At 35.3% G+C, this 21,971-nt stretch overlaps 1 protein-coding gene across 1 annotated transcript in view; it reads left to right on the forward strand.

Annotated features, from left to right (window-relative positions):
* Positions 1–21,646, forward strand: part of LOC113232171 (fatty acyl-CoA reductase 1) — a 33,340-nt gene extending 11,694 nt beyond the window's left edge. The window contains exons 3-13 of the mRNA XM_026466808.1: positions 6,949–7,115; positions 7,606–7,696; positions 8,166–8,311; positions 11,863–11,975; positions 12,864–12,935; positions 15,242–15,362; positions 17,701–17,823; positions 18,433–18,552; positions 19,132–19,283; positions 19,805–19,910; positions 20,586–21,646. Of these exons, the coding sequence (XP_026322593.1) occupies positions 6,949–7,115; positions 7,606–7,696; positions 8,166–8,311; positions 11,863–11,975; positions 12,864–12,935; positions 15,242–15,362; positions 17,701–17,823; positions 18,433–18,552; positions 19,132–19,283; positions 19,805–19,910; positions 20,586–20,727 (1,353 nt within the window). The 3' untranslated portion in view covers positions 20,728–21,646. The remainder of the gene's footprint in view (positions 1–6,948; positions 7,116–7,605; positions 7,697–8,165; positions 8,312–11,862; positions 11,976–12,863; positions 12,936–15,241; positions 15,363–17,700; positions 17,824–18,432; positions 18,553–19,131; positions 19,284–19,804; positions 19,911–20,585) is intronic.
* Positions 21,647–21,971: the final 325 nt, after the last annotated feature.

Below are 21,971 nucleotides of genomic sequence, written 5' to 3' on the forward strand. Positions count from 1 at the left end.
AAAGAAAAACAGCACGTTAGAACTAGATTTCCATAGACTTTTAAATAATGGTTGCAGTGGTTGTATTTCATTATTTTAATTTACTAGCAGAAAATGAGTTTTTTTAAATACTGTTTTATTTTACTTTCAATGTAGTTTCTTCGTAAATGTATTAAAAAACGTCGTTTGATACACGTGCGGATTTGTCATTTTCACTTGTCTCGCGTCTTGACCCTCGCCTCTGGCTCGGGCCAAGAAGCCTCGAGACTCGTGAATAATGACTAACTTTCCGCACTTATATCAAAAATAACTATACCCCAAAAATGAATTCGTACAAATACTGATGTTTTGGAAGTAAGTATAATTTAGTAGAGAATGGCGACGGGAAAAAGAAAAGTAAGGGTGATGAAGAAAAGGAATTAAAGAACGATTCTAAATTTCAAAGTAAGTGTTCAGGAACCACAGGAAAGGGTTTAAAAACGCAGGAAGACGATGAAAGAGGTCGCATTTGTCGCATTTCTAATATAAAAGCATGAAAAAAGCTTATTTCCCTGCAAAAACCCATATCCCTTATACTGTCAAAACAGAAACGGAACAACAGGTAGATTTAAAAAGAAACCTGCTATTTTTACAATTTTTGTTTTTGCCTTAAGGTTCTATCTAGGCGCTTTGTGTCTTTCTTCCATCGACTATTTTCAGTTCTTCATTTCACCTCTAAACTACCATTTATTCTATATGTTGAATTAATCAATTTTATTATTAACGCTATTATGACCTTGGTAACACTCTGGGAAGGTCACGAGTTAGATTCCTGGTAAAAGTCATTTAGAAAACGAAAGCTTTTGAAATTTTATTAAAGTATGAAACTATTTGTTTCTCGGATCCATATCGCATATGTTTGTGTTTCAAATAAAACCAACGTCTCGAGTCCTTTACAGGTTTCTTGGTCACGGCAGACTGAGATGATAAAGCCATTAACCTGTTACATCTAATTATAATCAAACCATCGTATTCTGAACTATAGGTACGTTTTGCAAAAAAAGGAGAAGGTTCTTATTTCGACTGGTTTTTTTTTGAACGTGAGTTACGCGATTATTGCTGTGATCGGATTTTGATGATTTTTTTTTGTTGAAAAGAGGGCGCTTCGGTGTTAGTCCCATTTCAATTTGAAGAAAATATTCCATCTCTAAGGGTAGCAAACTTGGGGATGAATCCAGTTTCATCAATCAAGTTTTAAATATAACTATATGAATTTTTGAACTTAGAACATTAAACTGGGCTATAAAAATACTCTTGACCTTTCTTAATCGAAGTCTATGTGTTAAAGTCGAAATAAAACAAATGCACCAATACCTTACACATATATTTCATAAACCATACTATCTTACATACGGAATATCTAGGCAAAACGGCCAGGGCCGTCTTGAGCAACCCGGCGCAAATTGTCATGGCGAAATCTCCGTCAACAGTGCGCCGTAGGTGAATGAGACCAAACGCGAATACTTCTTGTTCTATGGGCCTACTTTGATACCCTCACGCGTAAATAGTGTCCTTGAGTGTAATAAAGATACATGTCATTGTGACCACACGTCAAAATTACTTTTATCACATGTAGGTCTTAATAATCTCAGTACGGAGTAGTAGTAAAAATTCGACCTCAAAAGTTCGGGGAATTACATCTGTTTGCCAAGGTTTTATTGAAATCAGTTACCGGATACTGCACGAAACCGGTTCATTCCCTAGTATGCCACCCTTAGAGGTGGACCATTTTCTTTAAATTTAAATGGGACCAGTCCTGAACTGAGGTATCCTATTTCCAACAAAAAAAAAACATCAAAATCGGTTTACAAACCGGCGCTCTCGTTTTGTACGTAGTTATCGCGTACATACGTAACACTTCCTTCTATTTTTGAAGTCGGTTAATAAAGGTGCGAGGAAGCAGAAGAAATGCGGAGTAAAACTGGTTATAACGGTCTGGGTTTGACATACCGTGCCTCCGTTTATCCTTTGTTAGATTTTTTAATACAATATAATGTTATTACTTGCAATGTTATTACTTTATATTTTAATATAAATGTAGCTTTGTTATTAACTCACGCTGACCTTCTTGACTTGATTGTCGGGTTTAGTTGCACGTGAATGTAGTAACAACAATTTCGATAAAAATCTACAACAGTTCAACGTCCTATAGTTAAGTAAACAGCCTTATTGCAACTGTCGTGTAGAAACTGCAGTTGCACATGTGCATTCATCCGTTAAGTGTATTTTGCAATTTTTACCGTAATGTTGTAAGGGGGGAATGGCGTCGTATGTGATAAAAAGAGGGGAAAACGCGACATAATAAAAATTATACAATGATATAAAACAGGTTCAACAACAAAAAACACTCCATACTAGGCGATCGCAAGCAGTTGTGACTATATCTTTACTTTATTTTTAATATTAATGCATCTTATCCTGATTATAAAGTTTTCTTTCAGTGTTTTTGGTATTCCTTGATAGGTAAGTTGGCTGTTTTTTGTTGTCTATAAAAACTAAAACTATACTGGATTTTGTAAGAAATTTATGAAAGTACCAAAATTAAATGTAAATGTTAAATGTAACTCTTTGTGTTAGAACACTATTAACATTTTATAAGCTTATTGTAATATACTTAGTTATTGTAATAGACTTAGTTACTGGCAACACACTTGACGGACGCAAGACCTAGCTACCCGACCGAGCTAGGCACATCTCTGTACCTGTTTTTGTGTGTCATCATTCCTTATTGGCGCTAAACAGTCGAAAGTCTATGTGCTTACCCCAAGAGGGCCTGTAAGCAATTTAAGTGGGGAGTGAAATATGGGTAATGGGTGCATTGTGGGTAATTTGACTAATAATGTAAGAATGCCCCAAATAAAAGGACACAAGGACTGGGTCTTGCAGTCTGTACTAAAATACGAAAGGTTTTATTATATTAATAGGAACTACATTAATAATAACAATAGTAATAAATCATTTCTTGCATAGAGAAACCCGCGTGTCATCGGATTTACGTTGAGCGTTTATCCGCTACTCTCAGACTTGAACCGTCTGACGAAACATTTAGGCGCCGACTGAAAGACCTTTTCTTGAAAAATCCTTTATACTCTGTAAATTAATTTATGGACTTGTAACGATTGTTATCAACTTATGACGATCCTTGATGGAGAATGATATTTGATATGCAATTTAATGACAACAATTATGAATTGTTAATTTTCTAATTATTGTGTACTTTTCTTATAATTTTCATTTTTGTCTAACGATCTCAATATAATTTCTTATACTTTGACATGTAGTGCAATGTATACTGTAATGTTATATTTGCGAAATAAATGAACCTGAATCTTTCAGGCAGTAGCCCATAAGGTAATGGTGTTAGTTACAACAGAAAACCTTAAAAATATGTTAGCATGATTGCAATGAATTTTGAAAATTTTATTAAAAATTTTTCAATATTGAACTACAAAAATTAGAATTAAGAAAATTGACACATTATTACTTAATTTGATCAGTAGCAATTTTGTAATAACATTCCGATTGTTATTCAAAATTTGCCATTTACGAGGTTTAAAACTACATATGAAATAAAAACTTTATACTAAAGGTTATTACACAACTTCTGCGCACTTGGACGACAAAAATCCGCAGTAGTGACCCGCTTCGCTCTTTCCGGTATTCTCGATCTAAATAATCTATCTAATCTAATCGAATCGATTTAATGTTTAAATTAAATATTGTTATGATAAATGTATTCAAATGTATATTTACAAGAGCAACCCCTAAAGTGTCTTGTTCATTCTTCTCAGGGGAATCTACCATACGAATGAGCAGGACAAAAATTTAAATCGGTTCACGAATGCCTCATAGTATAGCCTCATAGTAGAATAGCAGTATCTGAGAATTGGACTGTGTTATTTTAACGCTACGTGATACAACACGAGGGCAGCATAGCTGGTGTACAGTAGTGGAGAGGGCTCGACTGCTTCGGACTATTTATTGCGTATTAGGTGCTGAGTCAAATTTGAATCTTACGAGATTCGTAACTTGCGTCATTTTGTTTCGTAAAACGAATTTTGCAACGTCACTTTCAAAAATGTTTCATATTTTGCTAATACTGGAGTTGTTATTGCTATGGGCCGTGCAATAAGGGCAGACGAGTAAAGATGTTAAGTCTCAAGGCCGGGTTTTTAGTATAAATATAAATAAATAAATAAATAAATATTAAACAACATACGTTGCTCTGATCCTAAAGTAAGTTACTAAAGCACTTGAGATAAGGAAATCGGAAAATCGACGGTATCACCAACACCCAGACCTGAGAAAATGTAGAGAAGTTTTTCTGCATTGACCCGGCTGGAGATTGAACCTGGGACCTTAGAGGTTCACTCTCTTTACTCTGCTACGGAGATCGTCGTAGGATAGCAAATTAGTAGCAGAATAGCTTGTTGTAAAATATTTCGTCCAGGAAAGTACTGCCACCGTCTTCTCAGTATGTAATTTAAGCATTACTGCATTACGGCCCGGTTTTGAACGGAAAGAAGGGTAGTTTCATTTAGTTTAGCTTTTGTTTATTTCTCTCAACATTACAAATTTCATATAAATACTATATTTTATGCTACTATTCGAAAAGCGAGCTTTAGTTTACAAAATAATGAGAAATAATTGGACGTAGTTAAACAAAACGGGTACATACACTGCTTTATCTACACACATCATTAACTTTATATTGTAAGTCAATGACACACATATTATAAGCTCTCTGTGATGTGTTTAGGAACCGCGTGTTACGACTGGCGAAATGGCGGCAAATAAAAACTTTTCTCACGCATATAACACAACCGTAGTTTTTATTTTTAATTCATAGACAAACTAGAATCGGCCCCAACTATCATATCGTTCGATATCAAGTAACGTGTGAAATTGTCAAAATTGTTTGTTGCGGTTTTTGAACACATTATAGGGAGTTTATGATATGTGTGTAGATAAAATAATTTAGTTCTGTATATAGTACTTTGAATGTACTCTATTACTGAGTAAAGGTGAAATTATATAGGCACATGGTGCTATTCAACTTGTCTCAGGGTGATGTTCAGACAGCTCTAAGTGGCATTGCAACTGCTATGCACAGGCGTGTCACTTACCACCAGGCGCACGGCTTTTTGTCCCGCCACTTGGTATCATAAGTCATGGAACAAAAACTGTTGTTTATGATGCTAATAATACAGTCCTGTGAGGTTGTTAATATTTTACAATTAACCCGGTACATCATGATGAACTTTATTTGAATCCAGTAACGTTTGCAAATTGCTATTACATTTTTTATTTATTATACAAAGGAGGAAATCCGCTAAAGTCACAGGCACGGCAGAAATTGACAGATGACATATATTACAGCGTGTACTTCTATTTGTTATTCCGTCGATGGCGAACATACTAACATAGCTATGTCAGATGAAGAAACGCGTTCAGATACTAACTTGAAATGATTAACAACCGGAAAACTATTCATATTTAGTTATGTAAAAGAAGCACACTCTATTTACTTTATACTTTTGTTAAGTTGTTTATTGACATGGAGTAAATGTTAATAAAAATAGGGACAGTTTTCCAGGGAAAGTTTTTATGAAAATCAAAACAAAACAACAATAAAGTACGTTGTTAAAAATTCGAATTATTATAGATTTTAAATTAGTAATTATTGGGCATGGAAATTAATATTTGAGCGCAATCGGTAATCCGATGATTGCCGAGGAACATTGAGAAAATAGAAGCACTGTAATACCGCTGCAATATGGTCGCATCATTCTTGGAGAACCAAGTAAACTTCTCGAATTTCCCACGCTACTCGTAGGCGTCGTCGTAGTTCAGCCATTGACCGCTAGATGGCAGCACGTTGAGTGAAAATTCAATATAAAATCGAAACGTTACTTGCAATAATAGGTATTGTACTTTCAATGATATGTCAACAGCGTAAATTTTAAATTATATTAACAGTTCAGAATTTGTTGCGTCTTTCTAAGTTAAAAACTACGACCAATCATTACCAAGATTTCTTAGGAATGTGTGAGTTTTGGCGACAGAGGTTCTGATAGCATTCGAGGCTTTAGGCACTTCCATTGTTCTTTTAACGATATCCGATTTCCGGGATTTCCAGGTTTGATTCCTGGGCCGGGAGAAATATTTGTATATAAATAAATAAATATTTGTGTGCCCTCATTGACTTACAAATAAATGGACGACGGGTCTAATACAAAAACCACGAAAAAAATGTCCCAAGTCAACCTATTTAAACGTAGTGACATGTAAAGGAATTTGAAAAAGCTAAAACGTTGAATTTAAATTGTAATGTCATCGCAGTACTGTCTAATTCTGCTTGCTTCGCTGTCAGTCGAACAAACGAAGACTAAAGCGTGAATGACGCTTTGTATATGATTTTAACGCCCTATAAGTTCGGACACTTTTTAGCGCGGACCCGACGTCCATATAATTGTAAGTCAATGTATGCCCTACATTTATTTCTCTCGTGAGTGTCGGTGTAATATGTGGTTGTCTATGTTTGTGTCCATGGCACCCGCGGTACAGGGTTTCCCTAGTGCGGGGCTGTGAGTGTGTGCGTTAAAAAAATAAATAAAAAACACTATAAAATCTAGCCGTTTCTTGATTTTTAATTCCACACACAGACTTCTTATACCCGAAAATGGACTTCTTATACCGATGAATGGATGGAAATGTTGGTATTATAATATTCATATACCAAATATACTTTCAATATGTTTGTATGCCAAATGTTTGGCCGGACACAGTGAACCTATACCTACTCATTTTGTACATGTCAACTTACATATCTAACCTGTGTTTTCACAAATAAATGAATTATTATTATTATTATTATTATTATTATTATTATTATTATTATTATTATTATTATTAAATGTTCGTTTTCAGTTGTTCGAGAAAGTCCGCAACATGCGAGGTGGCGTTGAACCTCTTCTTAAGAAGCTTACCCTCATCCCTGGAGACGTAAGCTTGCCTGATTTAGGACTTCGACCTGCTGATCGCCAGAAAATTATTGATGACACCCACATTATCATACATGCTGCTGCTACCATCAGGTGCGTCCTACTTAAGAAAGGTTCTTTTGTAAAAATGTGGTGGGGATGGTGTACAGGTTATCCTTATACAGTTATCTTTTGACAGTTGAGGACAGCTCGTGAGTATGTAGTTCAACGATGTGCTAACAAATGTTACCTCAAAAAAAATTCTTTAGTTTTTGCATCGTACCAAACATTTTCAAGATTAAGTGGGTGCTAACTATCGAGCATAATAATTATAATTGAAAAAAAAACCGGTCTCTACAGTTTGTGGAACATCTATTTGCCAAGTTTTATTGACATCGGTTCCTGGAAACCGGATTCATCCCCTAGTTTGTCACCCTTAAAAATGGAGGTATCCCCTTTCTAACAAAAAAAGAATCATCGAAATTGGATCACAAATGGCGCAGGAATCGCGTTACATACAAAAAAAAACACGAATTCAGAACAACTGTTACATGTATTGTTCGAATAATTTCTTGTTAATTGCTCTATAATTTGGAACTTTCAGGTTCGATGAGGAGCTGAAGAAGGCTGTAATGCTGAACGTTAGAGGCACTAAGCTAATAGTGGAATTGGGCAAGGAGTGCAAGCGTCTCGAGGTACCTAAATCTCATGGCTTTTGCTTTACAAGGGAACGCAAATTGCCGAGGGCTTTCTTGTCGAATCGTTTATCTGAACACGGACTTGTCTTGATATTATATAATACCAATAGATGGGACAAACAAGTCGTAAGTACGCCTGGTGGTAAGCGACATACTAATGCTCACATTACTGTGATCCGGTTTGGTGCTATTACAGGCACATGGGACTTGTCAACATAATTATGACTAAAGTGATGGGTCCCTCAGATATTTGCAATTTAAAATTTTGAATGGCACTGCAACTCCTTTGTCGGTGACCACAAGGCGCTCAAATTGTTCGTTCCGTCCACTTTCTATCAAAAGAAAAAATCTTTGTCCTCGACTATGTTTTCACCTAGCATTTTGCACACGTAGTTTTCACACAGCACATTTTCGCTTGTCCTAAAAATCGTACCATGTCATGATAATCCATCTATGTTATTTCCAGCTGCTCTCACACATCTCAACCGCCTATTGTCATCTGCACGAGAAACTTCTCGAGGAGAAGCCGTACCCGCCCCCTGCAGACCCCCATCAGGTCATCCAGGCCATGGAGTGGATGGACGAGGAGTCAGTCGCTGCTCTTACTCCGAAGTAAGTTTTTGTTTATAATAACAAGTGATGAGATGAATAAGCTATGCGCCCAGTGGTAAGTGACACAAATGTCCATAGTAGATGCAGTGTCACTTTAAATCGCAAATATTTACGGGGCATTGCCACTTTTCAGTTCCACCATCTTCATTATCACCCCAAGGTCCAATATCCTACAAAGCGGAAACCGTTAAACATTGACTTATAAATAAATGGACGACGGGTCTAATACAAAAACCACGAAAAAAATGTCCCATGTCAACCTATTTGAAATTTAAATTTATTTATTTATTTTATTTATTAGGTTCACCAACGTTGTGTACAATATTACTTATATTCGATATACATATATTATTTTATAATCTAATTGCCACAAACACTTAAAGGTAAACACAACATGCACTGACTAAAAGCTAACAGTGTCTAATAAAAACTAAAAACTAACAGTGTCTAAATAAAGTAAACAATAAAGATCACAATATGGAGCACAATATACTGAAGGTCACTTATTTGGTACAGTCGAGTAAGTGAGAAATTTTCTTCCGAATCTTGAGAGGTGAATCGTGGTGAATGTCAATGCTATCACTGAAACCATTCACCGTTCTACTCAACCTTGCGACGGGTGAGTTTGAGCCAAATACAGTTTTACGAGGTGGGACACTTAATGGACTAATTTTGTTACGCGGATATCTAAAGGGAACACGCAATTTGAATTTTTGAAGCAAATGAGAGCAATCCACTTCATGACGAAATATTTTTGACACAAATGACATATCCAAAAGAGTTCTACGTTTCTCCAAAGACATCACATTGAAATGTGATAAACGACGCTGGTACGAGGAGAGTTTTTTCTTGGAGATTCCACATGAGTACATTAAGTGCCAAACAAATCTTTTTTGAATGCGTTCTAAACGTAAGGAGTGTAAATTGTAATGTCATCGCAGTATCGCGCTGTCAGTAGAACAAATGAAGACTAAAGCGGAGTGTGGCGCTCTGTATACGATTTTAGCGCCTTACAAGTGCGGACACTTTTTAGCGCGGACCCGACGTCCATATAATTGTAATGCCGTTAAATAATAAAATGAAAAAGTTGTTGAAAATCAAATACACATTGAAAAATTCGTGAGATCCGCGTGGCTTAGTACAGCGTCTGGCACTTACTTGCTAGAAGACGTCAGATCGAATCCGGCCGGATCGAAGGAATTTTTTTTAAGTGGGTCGTTCTTTGTGTAAACAATTATAACAAACTAGTGGAATAATTTTACAAAGAAATAATTGATTATCAATTCAATACAAATTTAATAAAATGGAGACACACAAGAACAAGAATAGTACATAAACAACTTAAAACTAATGTGGGCAAAGGTGGTCTTATCGCTAAGAGCGATCTCTTCTAGACAACCTTAGAGTTAGAGGAAAGCTAATCGGAGCGGGAGACGTAGTGTGCCAATTTTACAAATATAAAAATAATAATATAAAAAAATAAAATTGTATAAATTAAAAAAACTACAAAATAAAAAAATTAAATAAAGACACATAGTAATTTATAAAATATTTAAAAAGTAATGATATATTATACCTACGTAGATATATATGTATATATAAATACACCTAAATAAACTTATACTTACTAATACACGTGTTGCAGACTAGGACTGTGATAAAAGATATCCGGTTTTGAAAATAGGTAGCGACTTAGAATGTCGGACTTCAAATGGGAGATCGTTCCACAATTTTGCAGCCTTAATCGTAAAGGAATTTTTGTAATATTCAGAGCGAGTGAAAGGGGGCTTCAGTAGGTTATCCATTATAGACCTTAGTTCACGGTTGTGATCATCCCCGAGGAAGCGAAAACGAACCTTAGGGTATGGCGGAGTAGGAGGGGTACGAGGGTTAATAAAATGAATTTATGGTTTTGACATTTTCTACATCCCATTGGTTATTTAAAGGCGTCCTCCTCTTTTCCGCTTTTGAGGATAAAGATTTACGCTAAAGCTCTGCACGTTTATGGATCAAAGTCCCATCAGCGTTTCTTAAGAGAAAAAATGCTAGCATTGATCTTGAGTGAACTGTATACATTTGTCTTTGGTATCTTTCTTTCAATATTTCGGACACAGACGAGCACACACAATCTTTTTTCTAGGAAATGAAACTATAATTCCGGATTTAAATCGCGTTTATTGGTTTTTCCAAATAAACCAACGTTTCGGGTCCTTTACAGGGCCCACGGTCACGGTTAACTGAGGTGGTACAGTCATCAACCAGTTATGTCTAATATTAATGCAAACCACCCTATTTTTTCAATATAGTTACAAAAGTTATTAATTAAATACCTTATTTTTAATTTTACAAAGAAACATTCCAATTTACGCTACATTACGTTTTACAAATTATTTTATTGAATTAATTTGTGATTAAGTTCAATTTAGTATTAATTAATAATAGAAACTAGAATAAGTTAAAACATATTAATTAGTTTGACATCAGCTAAATGTTCTTTGACACAGGTACAAATACTTCGCTTCGTTTATCTAATATAAGAGAGACCGCACTCACAGTCAAGCTTGTAAACTCCTGCATCCTGTACCTGAGAAATCTTCCTCAGGGGCATGAAATAGGTCTTGATAGATGCACGCCTGAGGACTAATTAATAATTAATTAACTAACTTTTGTGAAAAATAGTTTCATTTCCTATGTGTAACAATCGCGAAAACCTAAAAAATCTTTTTTCTCTTCTCATTTTAATGTTCCGCGAAACCTTTTGGGTGGTAGCTGAAAATCAGCGCGTCGTTTTTGGCGGCGTTTTTACGCAGACCTGCGTCCTATTCACCACGGCAGCACACATGATACATGTTTCTATTATAAGTTGATTATATATATTAAGTTTGATTTTGTATTTGTTTTTTATATAATCCTGTTTTTGTTCGTTTTAAGTATTTACTTCATTGTTTGTTCTGTCTTTGTACTTCATGTAACGTTTGTGCTTTGTTGGCAAATAAACTATCTATGTATCTATCTATCTATCTATTTCAGTGTAGTATTTATTTGTTGTTGTTGGAAGCTTGGAATAGTTGATTTTTTTCGCTCTTTCAAAGTCCGACGCTTAAAATTCTCTGTATATATACTTTTCTTTTTTTTATTATATTAAGTGACGGGACGACCGAGTCGTGCACTGGTGGTAAGCGACACGCCTGTCCATAACAGTTGCAGTGCCACTCAGAGCTTTAAATCGCAAGGATCTGAGACATAAGTTGACAAGTCCCAAATGCCTGTAATAGCACCCTTATCCTACAAAACTGGAACACAGTAAAGCTGACATTACTGCTTGGCGGCAGAAATAGGTAAGGTGGCAGTACTTCCCTGGACTAACTCTTTCACAAGGAACCCTACTGCTTCTCAAAATATACCTGTATAATTTATGTCAATTGTATCATATTGTTACTGTAAAAAACAGTACGTTACTGCTTAAAACTTTATGAGCATTCCATACTCTTTAAAAATCTCGAAGACGTTTTAAAGGCCCTTTATTTTACATATTTTTTTTTTACTTCTAGGTTGCTGAGTAAGTTGCCGAACTCCTACGCCTTCACGAAGGCGCTGGGAGAGGCTTTAGTCGTCGAGGCTATAGAACAAGGGCTGCCCGCCATGGTGCTCCGACCCTCCATCGGTGAGTCGTCATTTAAATTAGTTCCTATAATCCCCATATAGTTCCGTTAACCCAATAGTTTGGTATATAAGAGGTGTGATAGTTGACACTGAAACCACGTTAGCAAAACTAAAATAAAAAAACTATGTAAGAGTCTCAGTTTGAGCTGGTTTTCAGACTTTTTTGGTGGAACTAGTTATATTTTATATTAATAAGTTGTCCTGATTAGCTCTGATAAAATTGTCGCAACAACATACACAACTTATAACTATAATAATAACGCACACACTCAACATAGTCCCGCATTAGGGAAACTCTGTGTGACGGGTGCCATGGACACACACATAGACAACCACAGATTACACCCAAACTCACGAGAGAAATAAATGTAGGTCATACAAATCTCTGCGTGGCAGTCCGAACGGTATAGTAACCGTTCGGCCATGGAGGCAGTTAACTATTCCTAACATAAAACAAAACAATTTTCTTTTCGTTTTGAAAGTTGATTATGTATATACTATGTAGTTATTTTGTGTGTAAATTTAATAATTTAGAGCAATATGGGGTGTCTGGTAACTGAAAGCAATTATAGACATTTTTAATCCTAAAATCCCCATAGGATGTGCAAGGGATAGTGGAATTATTAGAACAGAAATCTCCAAAAATAAATTTTAGTGGCACGCTATTGTTTATTTATTTAATTCTTTAGTATAGAAGAGAAAGATATATAAAGAAAATCTATCTGTGTTCTTCTAAATTTGGAACCTTTGGATAGCTAAACTTATTGCTTGACAGAAGTAGCTGCTAGCCTTCTCGTCACCGGAGGCTTCATTAATATATCTGTTTATCATGTGACTGTAAGTGTGAAGCTGTAATATCCAATCACACTGTGACATTATTTGATTTCAGTGATTCCCATCTGGCAGGAGCCCATTCCTGGATGGACGGACAACATCAATGGACCTACAGGCTTGCTGATTGGTAAATACTTCAATTTAATTATTACTGCAGGCTGGAGACGCAGGGTGAATATGGTCTGACATCCTTGCAAATGTTCTTTTTCTTAATGTATCGATTTCCTAGGGTGCCTAGTTTCCTAGATTGTGTAGGGTGCGCTAGACATAAAATAAAATAATCGATGACTGCCAAAACGGTTTCCGTAAAAAACGCTCGACTACATTAGCGGTATATATACATTCTTAACATTCTAAATAAAAAACAATACGCCGCAGGCATATTGTTAGACATGACCAAGGCCTATGATAAAGTCCAATACAAAATCCTGTTACATAAATTACACGGAATAGGAATACGAGGTGTAGCGCATAAGTGGTTCGAGTCATATTTAAAAGATAGGGAAAAATTCGTAGAAATTGAACATTTTGATCAGAACTCTGTTACAATTGAAAATATTCGATCTAACAGTAAAGTCGTTAATGCATCTGTCCCACAGGGTAGTGTGCGTTGTGTTGGATGCTTATTATTCATCATCTACTTCAACGACTTACCTAAAACTATAAAGGAACATTGTGTCCTATTTGCTGACGATGTCTCTTTGCTTACCACATGTCGTATTAGTATAGATGTAAACACAGCTTCACTGCTCCAAACCATAGTCAACTGGATGACCGATCGCAACCTTGAGATTAACTTTTCAAAAACCAAAATAATAGCTTTTTATCCGTACCAAAAGAATGACTTAAATATTAACTGTAATTTCAATAATATACATTTAGATTGCGTTCAAGAATTTACTATGCTAGGCTTAGTTTTAGACACACATGTCAATTGGAAACCACATATTCAAAAATTAAAATCTAAAATCGGCAGATTTGCGAAATAAAGAAAACAACTGATTTAAAAAACCGCGCTCACCACTTACTACGCGTATGCCTATGCGTGGCTCAACTACGGTGTAATGCTATGGGGAAACAGCACCGACTGAATCTCCTTTAATTTTGACCTTACAGAAAAAAATAATAAGAATTCATTGATATAACCGAAAGTTGCAAACCCTACTTCCAAAAATACAATATTTTAACTTTACCATGCATTAACATTTTTGAATCCTGTAAGTTTGTCAGAAAAGATCCTAATCTCTATAAAAAACGGCAAGACATATCTACAAACTATTGTCTTCGACACCAAAACAGACTTATGTTACCAAATTCAACTCTTTCTCTCCATCATCAAGGCCATTTGTAATGTCTTTAAAAAATTATAATGAGTTACCAAACTCCATAAAAGAAATACCCAGTGAGAACAGTTTTACATCATATTTGAAAAAAAAAATTGTAGATATAATATTTAAACGATGAAGAAATATATTCCTATTAAAATAATTACTGTTGTGTAGTTAGTTAACATACGTGTATAAATACTACGTATAAATACTACCGTAATATTTTGTTATTATTATTAATTTTATTTTCTTTTTTAATAATACATATAGATATTTATTAATCTTTCAAAATAACAAGTATTGTAATAGTTTTTATTTGAGATTTAAGAGTTGTCTTTTTGTTTCTTGTAAGGTTTTTAAGGATTTTATTTGTTAAATGTTGCCCTCTCTGTGTGTTTTTGCTGTGCCCAGCAGGGTCCCAAAGCTCCAAGTAATTTAAGCGTGTCCACCTGTTACATTACAATAAAGCATTGAGTATTGACATACAGGCAAGGAATGTTACGTCACGTCGTGTAGCAGTGGTGGATTTACCCTAAGGCCCAGTAGGCCCGGGCCCAGTGTAGCCAGATTTTAGGGACGGGCAATCGTCACAAAAAATCCACTGATGACAAGAAATAACTCAAAGTACTTAAATATTCAAAAGGCTCACGCACATTATGGCGGGCTGTCCTGCATCGCATCGTTTAGCAATAATCTTTCTAAATCACTTTCGTACATTTTATGTTAAAAATATAGAAATGTTATATATCTATAATGTAATCTATAATCACTATATATTATCACTACCGCGTCTGTCTGTCTGTCTGATTGCGATAAACTCCAAAACTACTAAACGTATTTTTATGCGGTTTCCACTAATAGACAGAGTGATTCATGAGGAAGGTTTAAATGTATAATATATTTAGGTTTTGTGTAAGTTGGCTGAAAAATGACGATAATTCTCTGGCCACACAGAGGCGGCCGCGGAAGCGTTCCGGGCGCGGGAATTATTGTAATGTACGAGTTTATATGAACCCTGCCACACTGAAACGCATGATCGAAGGTGTCGGAAAAAAATTATGCCGGCTGGGCGCTTTGTATTTTGTTTTTAATATCTTTTCAATAGGTGCTGGCAAAGGTGTGATTCGTAGTATGTACTGCAAGAGCAACAGCTACGCCGACTACCTGCCGGTCGACGTGTTCATCAATGGTATCTTGATCAGTGCATGGATGTACATCGTTGATGGGTATGTAGCACAAAACAATAAATACAGTAGTGGTGGTTGCTTAGCGTGTGATGTGCGCCAACTACAGGTTTCGATAGACCTACTTGAGCTCAGTCCGTATGTATCAATCAGTATGGTTGTGTCATTCTTACGTGCAAATTCTCTAAAATCCTAGAAAAATGCCTTATTGTGCTTATTTGGAATGCAAAAATGATAGCTGCACCAAAAATATTACTTGTAGTAGTATTTCATATATCGGTAAGTCTTATATTAATAAAATTTCAATTTTCTGTTTATCGTGTTCCAGCTACTAATAATAATAATAATAAACTATAATAAATAACTCAACATAGCCCCGCACTAGGGAAACCCTGTGTCGCGGGTGCCATGGACACACACATAGACAACCACAAATTACACCCAAACTCACGAGAGAAATAATTGTAGGGCATACAAATATTTCTCCCGGCCCGGGAATCGAACCTGAGACCTGACTGAGAGAGTTCGGCCACGGAGGCAGTTTACTAGCTACTGGTCGTAAGATAGCAGCACGTTGAATAAAATTTCAATATAGAAGTTTGGAAGTTTGTAATGACAAACTGTCCTCTGGTCTCGTTTACGAAAATAAGTAGAACCAACCTTTACCATTTAATGCAGAATAATTGGTCTTCCCCCACTATAATTTGCCTTTATTGAGATTTAAGTACTAAATTTACAGATAATCTACCTAACACACATACAGGTATCTAACTAACTTCATAGTTATTGAGTTACAAATAATAAACAGATTGCCAACGATCATGTAGTTGCTGTTCATCTTATTGTTATCATCAATAAATCAATTTATTTGCCGTACCGACTATGAATTCTCCTCAGCTTTAAATATCCGGTTCTACTATCCGGTATCCGGCCGGATATAGTTCTGCTATCCGGTATCCGACCGGATAGTAGAAATAGGCCGGATACCGGATAGTTACCGGATATCCGTTTCATCTCTAATCGAGATCAATTTTTATTTACATACATTTTAACAAGAACAGGCGGATATGATTATCTATATGGAATTAAAATAAAAACTTTAAATCATGCCTCCTCTTTGTATTTTTCATAAGCATAACGTCTAAATACAGTGTATGTATGAGTGCACTTACAAAAGTTCTAATGAACTTGGGCTCAGTAATTGGATGAATAATGGGTCGAGGATGATTCAAATGAAACAAGTTCGGCTATGTATTCCATAAGTGTGACCAATATTCAGTCGATAGTCGATAGAATGTTTATCGACATTGCGAGCAACACTTTTGTGCAACGAACTGTCATTTTACTCCGTCTTCAAAAAAGACAGACTATAAAAAGTATTGACTTACAATTATATGGACGTCGGGTCCGCGCTAAAAAGTGTCCGAACTTATAGGGCGTTAAAATCGTATACAGAGCGTCATTCGCGCTTTAGTCTTCGTTTGTTCGATTGACAGCGAAGCAAGCAAAATTAGATAGTACTGCGATGACATTACAATTTAAATTCAACGTTTTAGCTTTTTCATATTCCTTTACATGTCACTACGTTTAAATAGATTGACTTGGGACATTTTTTTCGTGGTTTTTGTATTAGACCCGTCGTCCATTTACTTGTAAGTCAATGATAAAAAGATCATTTTTTCGTTGCATATCAACTCGCGGCGAGTGGACGCCATGAGGCGGATAGAATAGAATGGTATACGTTTATTTACCATAATACAGTATTTATACAGATCTTGAGTAAAATTAGGTATACATTGTATTCAACCTGCACGCTGGTGTGCAAATATTAATGGTATTTCAAATTTGTCTCTACAATTACAAATCAATTTGTATTTGTAATTAATATCAATTGGTATTTGTAACTACTAAATATTCATAATTACTTTAAAAGCAATGTGTCAAAAGCTATTTTGTCAATTGTGATTTAAAAGTTAAATCCTTGTTATTTAATTACATTAGATAAATTATTAAAAAAATCTTATAAATGTATTGAAGCTGTTATTCTTATAACCGAAATAGTGTCAATTTCTTTTCGTTTTAAATAATCTTTGATATCATATGTACACAGATCACATAACAAATCAAATAATTTAGTTTTAAATATGTTTAAGGGTAGGTCTGCGATCGCTGCAGGCAAAGCATTATTTATCTTTATGGACATATTATAGCAATTCCTAGAAAAGCAAGTACTGCTCTGGGAGGGGCCAGCCAAGCGGTTGGGATGTCAAGTTAAAAAAGTACATACCTCTCGTTTCTCATATCTAGTTACTCCCGTATCCACTAACGGCATTATTTTATGTAATTCAACTAAAAATTGTCATTATCATTTAAATTTCAGAGACCACAAGAACACAGTGGTGAATTTTACGTCCTCGGCGGAGATCAAGGTGACTTGGTCAGAGATGATCGATGCGGGAAGGGACATTATCATGAACAGACTGCCTCTTAACGGTGTGGCTTGGTAAGATGGTCCGTCGACGAAAGAATGCAATAACAATGTTTAAGTACAATAATAACAATGTATGTGCTAGAATATTATATCAATTACCTAGTTTCAGACGGAATTGCCTGAGTGCCACAGTAAAGAAATTAACTCGTGGGGTAATTACTACTCAAGGAAGATTTGCAATTAAAAAGTGCAATGATTACCCGTATTGTTTCCTTTGTTGTCGGAATTATTGGATGAGATAGCCTAATGCCATAGTATAATAAGTGCGAATGATGACTATCAATTATAATTATGTGTTATGGTTTGTAATGTAAACTTCTGTTTTGAATGAAGTAAATAATTTTTAAGACGTAGTCCAGGGAAGTACTGCCACCATATCTATTTCTGCCGCTAAACAACTAAAAATAAATATCATGAGACTTGTTAACTTGTGTCTCAGGGTGACGGGCGCAGTGGCAGTGCCTATAAGATCTTTACGATTTAAAGTACTGAGTGGCACTGCAACTGTTATGGACAGGCGCAACACCAGGCGCACACTTATTCATCTCGTCACGTGTTATTATAAAAAAATACCCACACGCGTTTGATTTTGGTAAACTGTATACTTTTAACTGTTACTAGGTACCCTGGTGGTTCCATGAAGCATTCCCGTCTCTACCACAACATCTGCATGGTGCTCTTCCATTGGTTACCAGCTATCTTCGTCGATACACTGCTCTTCTGTCTCGGATATAAGCCTGTGTAAGATTTGAGCAGCAATTTAATAACTCATCTGGTCCAGTGAAACCCAAATTCCATTTTCGTTTTCTCTTTTATGGGGATTTTTAAATTTTTAAACCTGTCATATTTATCATTAGGGGAATTTCGGAATTCTAGTGCTAGATTTCCCTTAAATTAATCATTAAATAATTCATTTCTTTATGATACACTTTGTGGCATACCAAGTTTTCTTAGTTTTTATGTAATTTTGATGCAATAATTGGTAATATATTATAATCATTCTCTCCAATTAACGCAACCTAATATTACTATAACAACAATAGAATATAACAATAACAGATTTAAGCAGTAATAGGAAATGTAAATTTATTATAATTTAAGTCTTCAATATCGTAGAATGTCATATCATTCAGGTAATTAAATAATAATTTCTTAATTTCTGCACTATCATTGCAATTTCTTATTTCACGTGGATGTTTGTTGTAGACCCTCGTAGACACTGGCCACTACTATTACACTCTTATGAAATGGAGAAGTTTTACATGATCTAGTTTTCGGTTGAATTCAAATAAAAAATTAAAAGCTTATTATAATTTTCAGATTAATGCGCGTGCAGCGCCGGATCCAAAAAGGCTTCGAAGTTTTCGAATACTACACAAACAATCAATGGGACTTCAAATCGGATATCGGTCAGACTGTACGACAAAGGCTTAACACGCGTGAACGACGCGACTATAAAGTCGACGCTGTCGGTAAATAATTACATCATGTTCCACAAAAGACATGAAACTATTTTAACAAAGTGTAGCCGCGGAAAATGTCATCTGCGATTGTAGAATACCTAAACAACATGCTGAACGCATAGAGCGAATCGACTAAAGTAAACTCAGATACACATTCACCGTTGAAATGTTACTTTTCAGAACTGCTAATATCATCGCTTCGCATCACTTAATTTCCCCAGTTCATCCTCCTCCAAGCTCTTGTTAATTGGTAAAACATGTGAAGTTTTCCAATCCACACTAGGTCAGCGTAGCAAACTATGACATGAACTCTCCCTGCATTATGTTATTAGGGCTCTGTTATTGATTCATTCTATAAATTTCATTAATTATTACACAAATCCCCACTCACGTAACTTGCTATGCTTTGGGGATTTTCGGAAAAAAATCACTACCAAAATATTATTTTATTTTATTACGTACATTGCATTTTTAGGTGACTACGTTAGTGGTGATTAATGGAATACATTGTTTAACATTTTTTTCGTCAGGGCTGGACATATCAAAATACTTCGAAGACTGCATTCATTCAGCCCGTATCTACATTCTGAAGGAGTACGATGACACTATTCCAGCAGCGAGGAGACACATGAAAGTGTTAGTAACATTTGCTCTAAACCAAATAGCAAACAAGTTTCGAGTTTTTCATGATTGCTACACATTGTAGATGCAACTATTTTATATGGAACTTAAATGGAGTATATTTGTTTTTCAAATAGAATCAGTAACCATTTCTGAAAATATAGTTCAGAATACGATCGTTTGCCTTAAATTTAATATAACTGTTTGATGACTAACCATCTCGACCAGCCATAACTATGGGATCGAAACGTAGGTAGGTATGTCTGAAAAACAAATAAACTTTATTTTAGGTTCGGATAAATTAGCTTCATTTCTCAAAAAAGATTCTTTATTATTTATACAGTCCACAGTCATTTAAACAGTCTGTTACAATAGTGCTGCATGTCGTTAACAACTCTCGGAAAATGTGTAAAGTTCCAACCAGCATTGGGTCAGTGAGTCGTGTAAATGATGTTGCTACAATTGTGTTATAAAAAAACAATTCCACAAATCCCCACTTACATAGTAATTGTTTATTGGGGATTAATAGAAAAAGAAAACGTCACCAAATTTAATTGTACCCTATATTTATGTTCGCTATCTAAATACCTATTACATCGCGCAAGGACGACTTAAAAAAATAGCGGCCGATAACTTGTGTAATGAGAAATCGTTAAGTCTCTACATGACTATACTATCATATTTTTTCAGAATGTGGTGCGTTGACGTCGCTACACGGCTCATATTCTGGGGCCTGATGCTCTACTGGATGAGTGGCTGGTTCTCGTCTTTCTACACCTCTCTTGTCGGAGGAGAACGTACCGCCCCTGTGCCCAATGTGATGGCTGCTTAATACATAAGCCATATAAACTTAACTATTACTTACCCTATGACCTAACTTTATAATCCGTAACTGAAGTCACCGCAAGCCGTCAACCAAACTTTGGCGCCTACAATTTTTTTAATAATTATCATTAATATACGCGTTTTTCTATGTATTATTTTGTTTCAAAAGCATTTATTGGTAGCTCAATGTTGAAAAAGTAAAAAAGATTACGAGCGCCTGAAAGACTGCTGGCAGCATTTTTTTTAAATCCGATAATTGCTATGAAAAACGTATTGGCGCTTATTATTTTCCTATACTTAGTTTTATGTCGATTTTTTCCTTGTTATTAACTTTATGTCATTCTTTGTACCAAATGAATAAGTATCTATTTGAGTAGGTAGAAATTCAAAATCTTTAGACGATTTAAATGCTTTATTTTCTAAACATTCGCACACTGAAAGTGATAGTGACACAATGCAAAATACTCGATTTTGAGTGATGAGCTATTAAAATGTAATTTTTAACTCAATAAATATTTTTGAATGCAGTTTTCTACTACAATTGTGTGTAATCTACATAGTTTTAGAAGTATTATACTAACTTTCACCTAGCACAATAAAATAAAGGTATTTTTTTTTACTCCTGTAGTATATTAGTCTTAATGCATAACGACACTATCAAAAAAATACGGTATCTTTCAAGGAGTTAGAAGTAAACTGTTCGACACGTCAGCTATCTCTGTCACTACAAAAAGGTATACCTATACCCCGTTCACATTATACAGTATAAAGTTGTCCATTGAAGAATATAGGGACATGATCTTGTAATATATGTTGTAATTTAATAAATTATTAGGTATAAAAGTTATTTTACAGAAATGGATAAATTACATAAACTTAACGCATGCGATCATTGACTTACAAATAAATGGACGACAGGTCTAACACAAAACCCACGAAAAAAATGTCCCAAGTCAACCTATTTAAACGTAGTGACATGTAAAGGAATATGAAAAAGCCAAAACGTTGAATTTAAATTGTAATGTCATCGCAGTACTGTCTAATTCTGCTTGCTTCGCTGTCAGTCGAACAAACGAACACTAAAGCGTGAATGACGCTCTGTATACGATTTTAACGCCCTATAAGTTCGGAGCCTTTTTAGCGCGGAACCGACGTCCATATAATTGTAAGTCAATGCATGCGATCATTATTTTGACATAAGTATTATTATATTATTTAGTATGTTCCTACATTATTTCACATAACTACTTA

The sequence above is a fragment of the Hyposmocoma kahamanoa genome, unplaced genomic scaffold (genome assembly GCF_003589595.1).
Source record: "Hyposmocoma kahamanoa isolate Upper Pololo Valley unplaced genomic scaffold, ASM358959v1 67, whole genome shotgun sequence".
Taxonomy (NCBI): Eukaryota; Metazoa; Arthropoda; class Insecta; order Lepidoptera; family Cosmopterigidae; genus Hyposmocoma; species Hyposmocoma kahamanoa.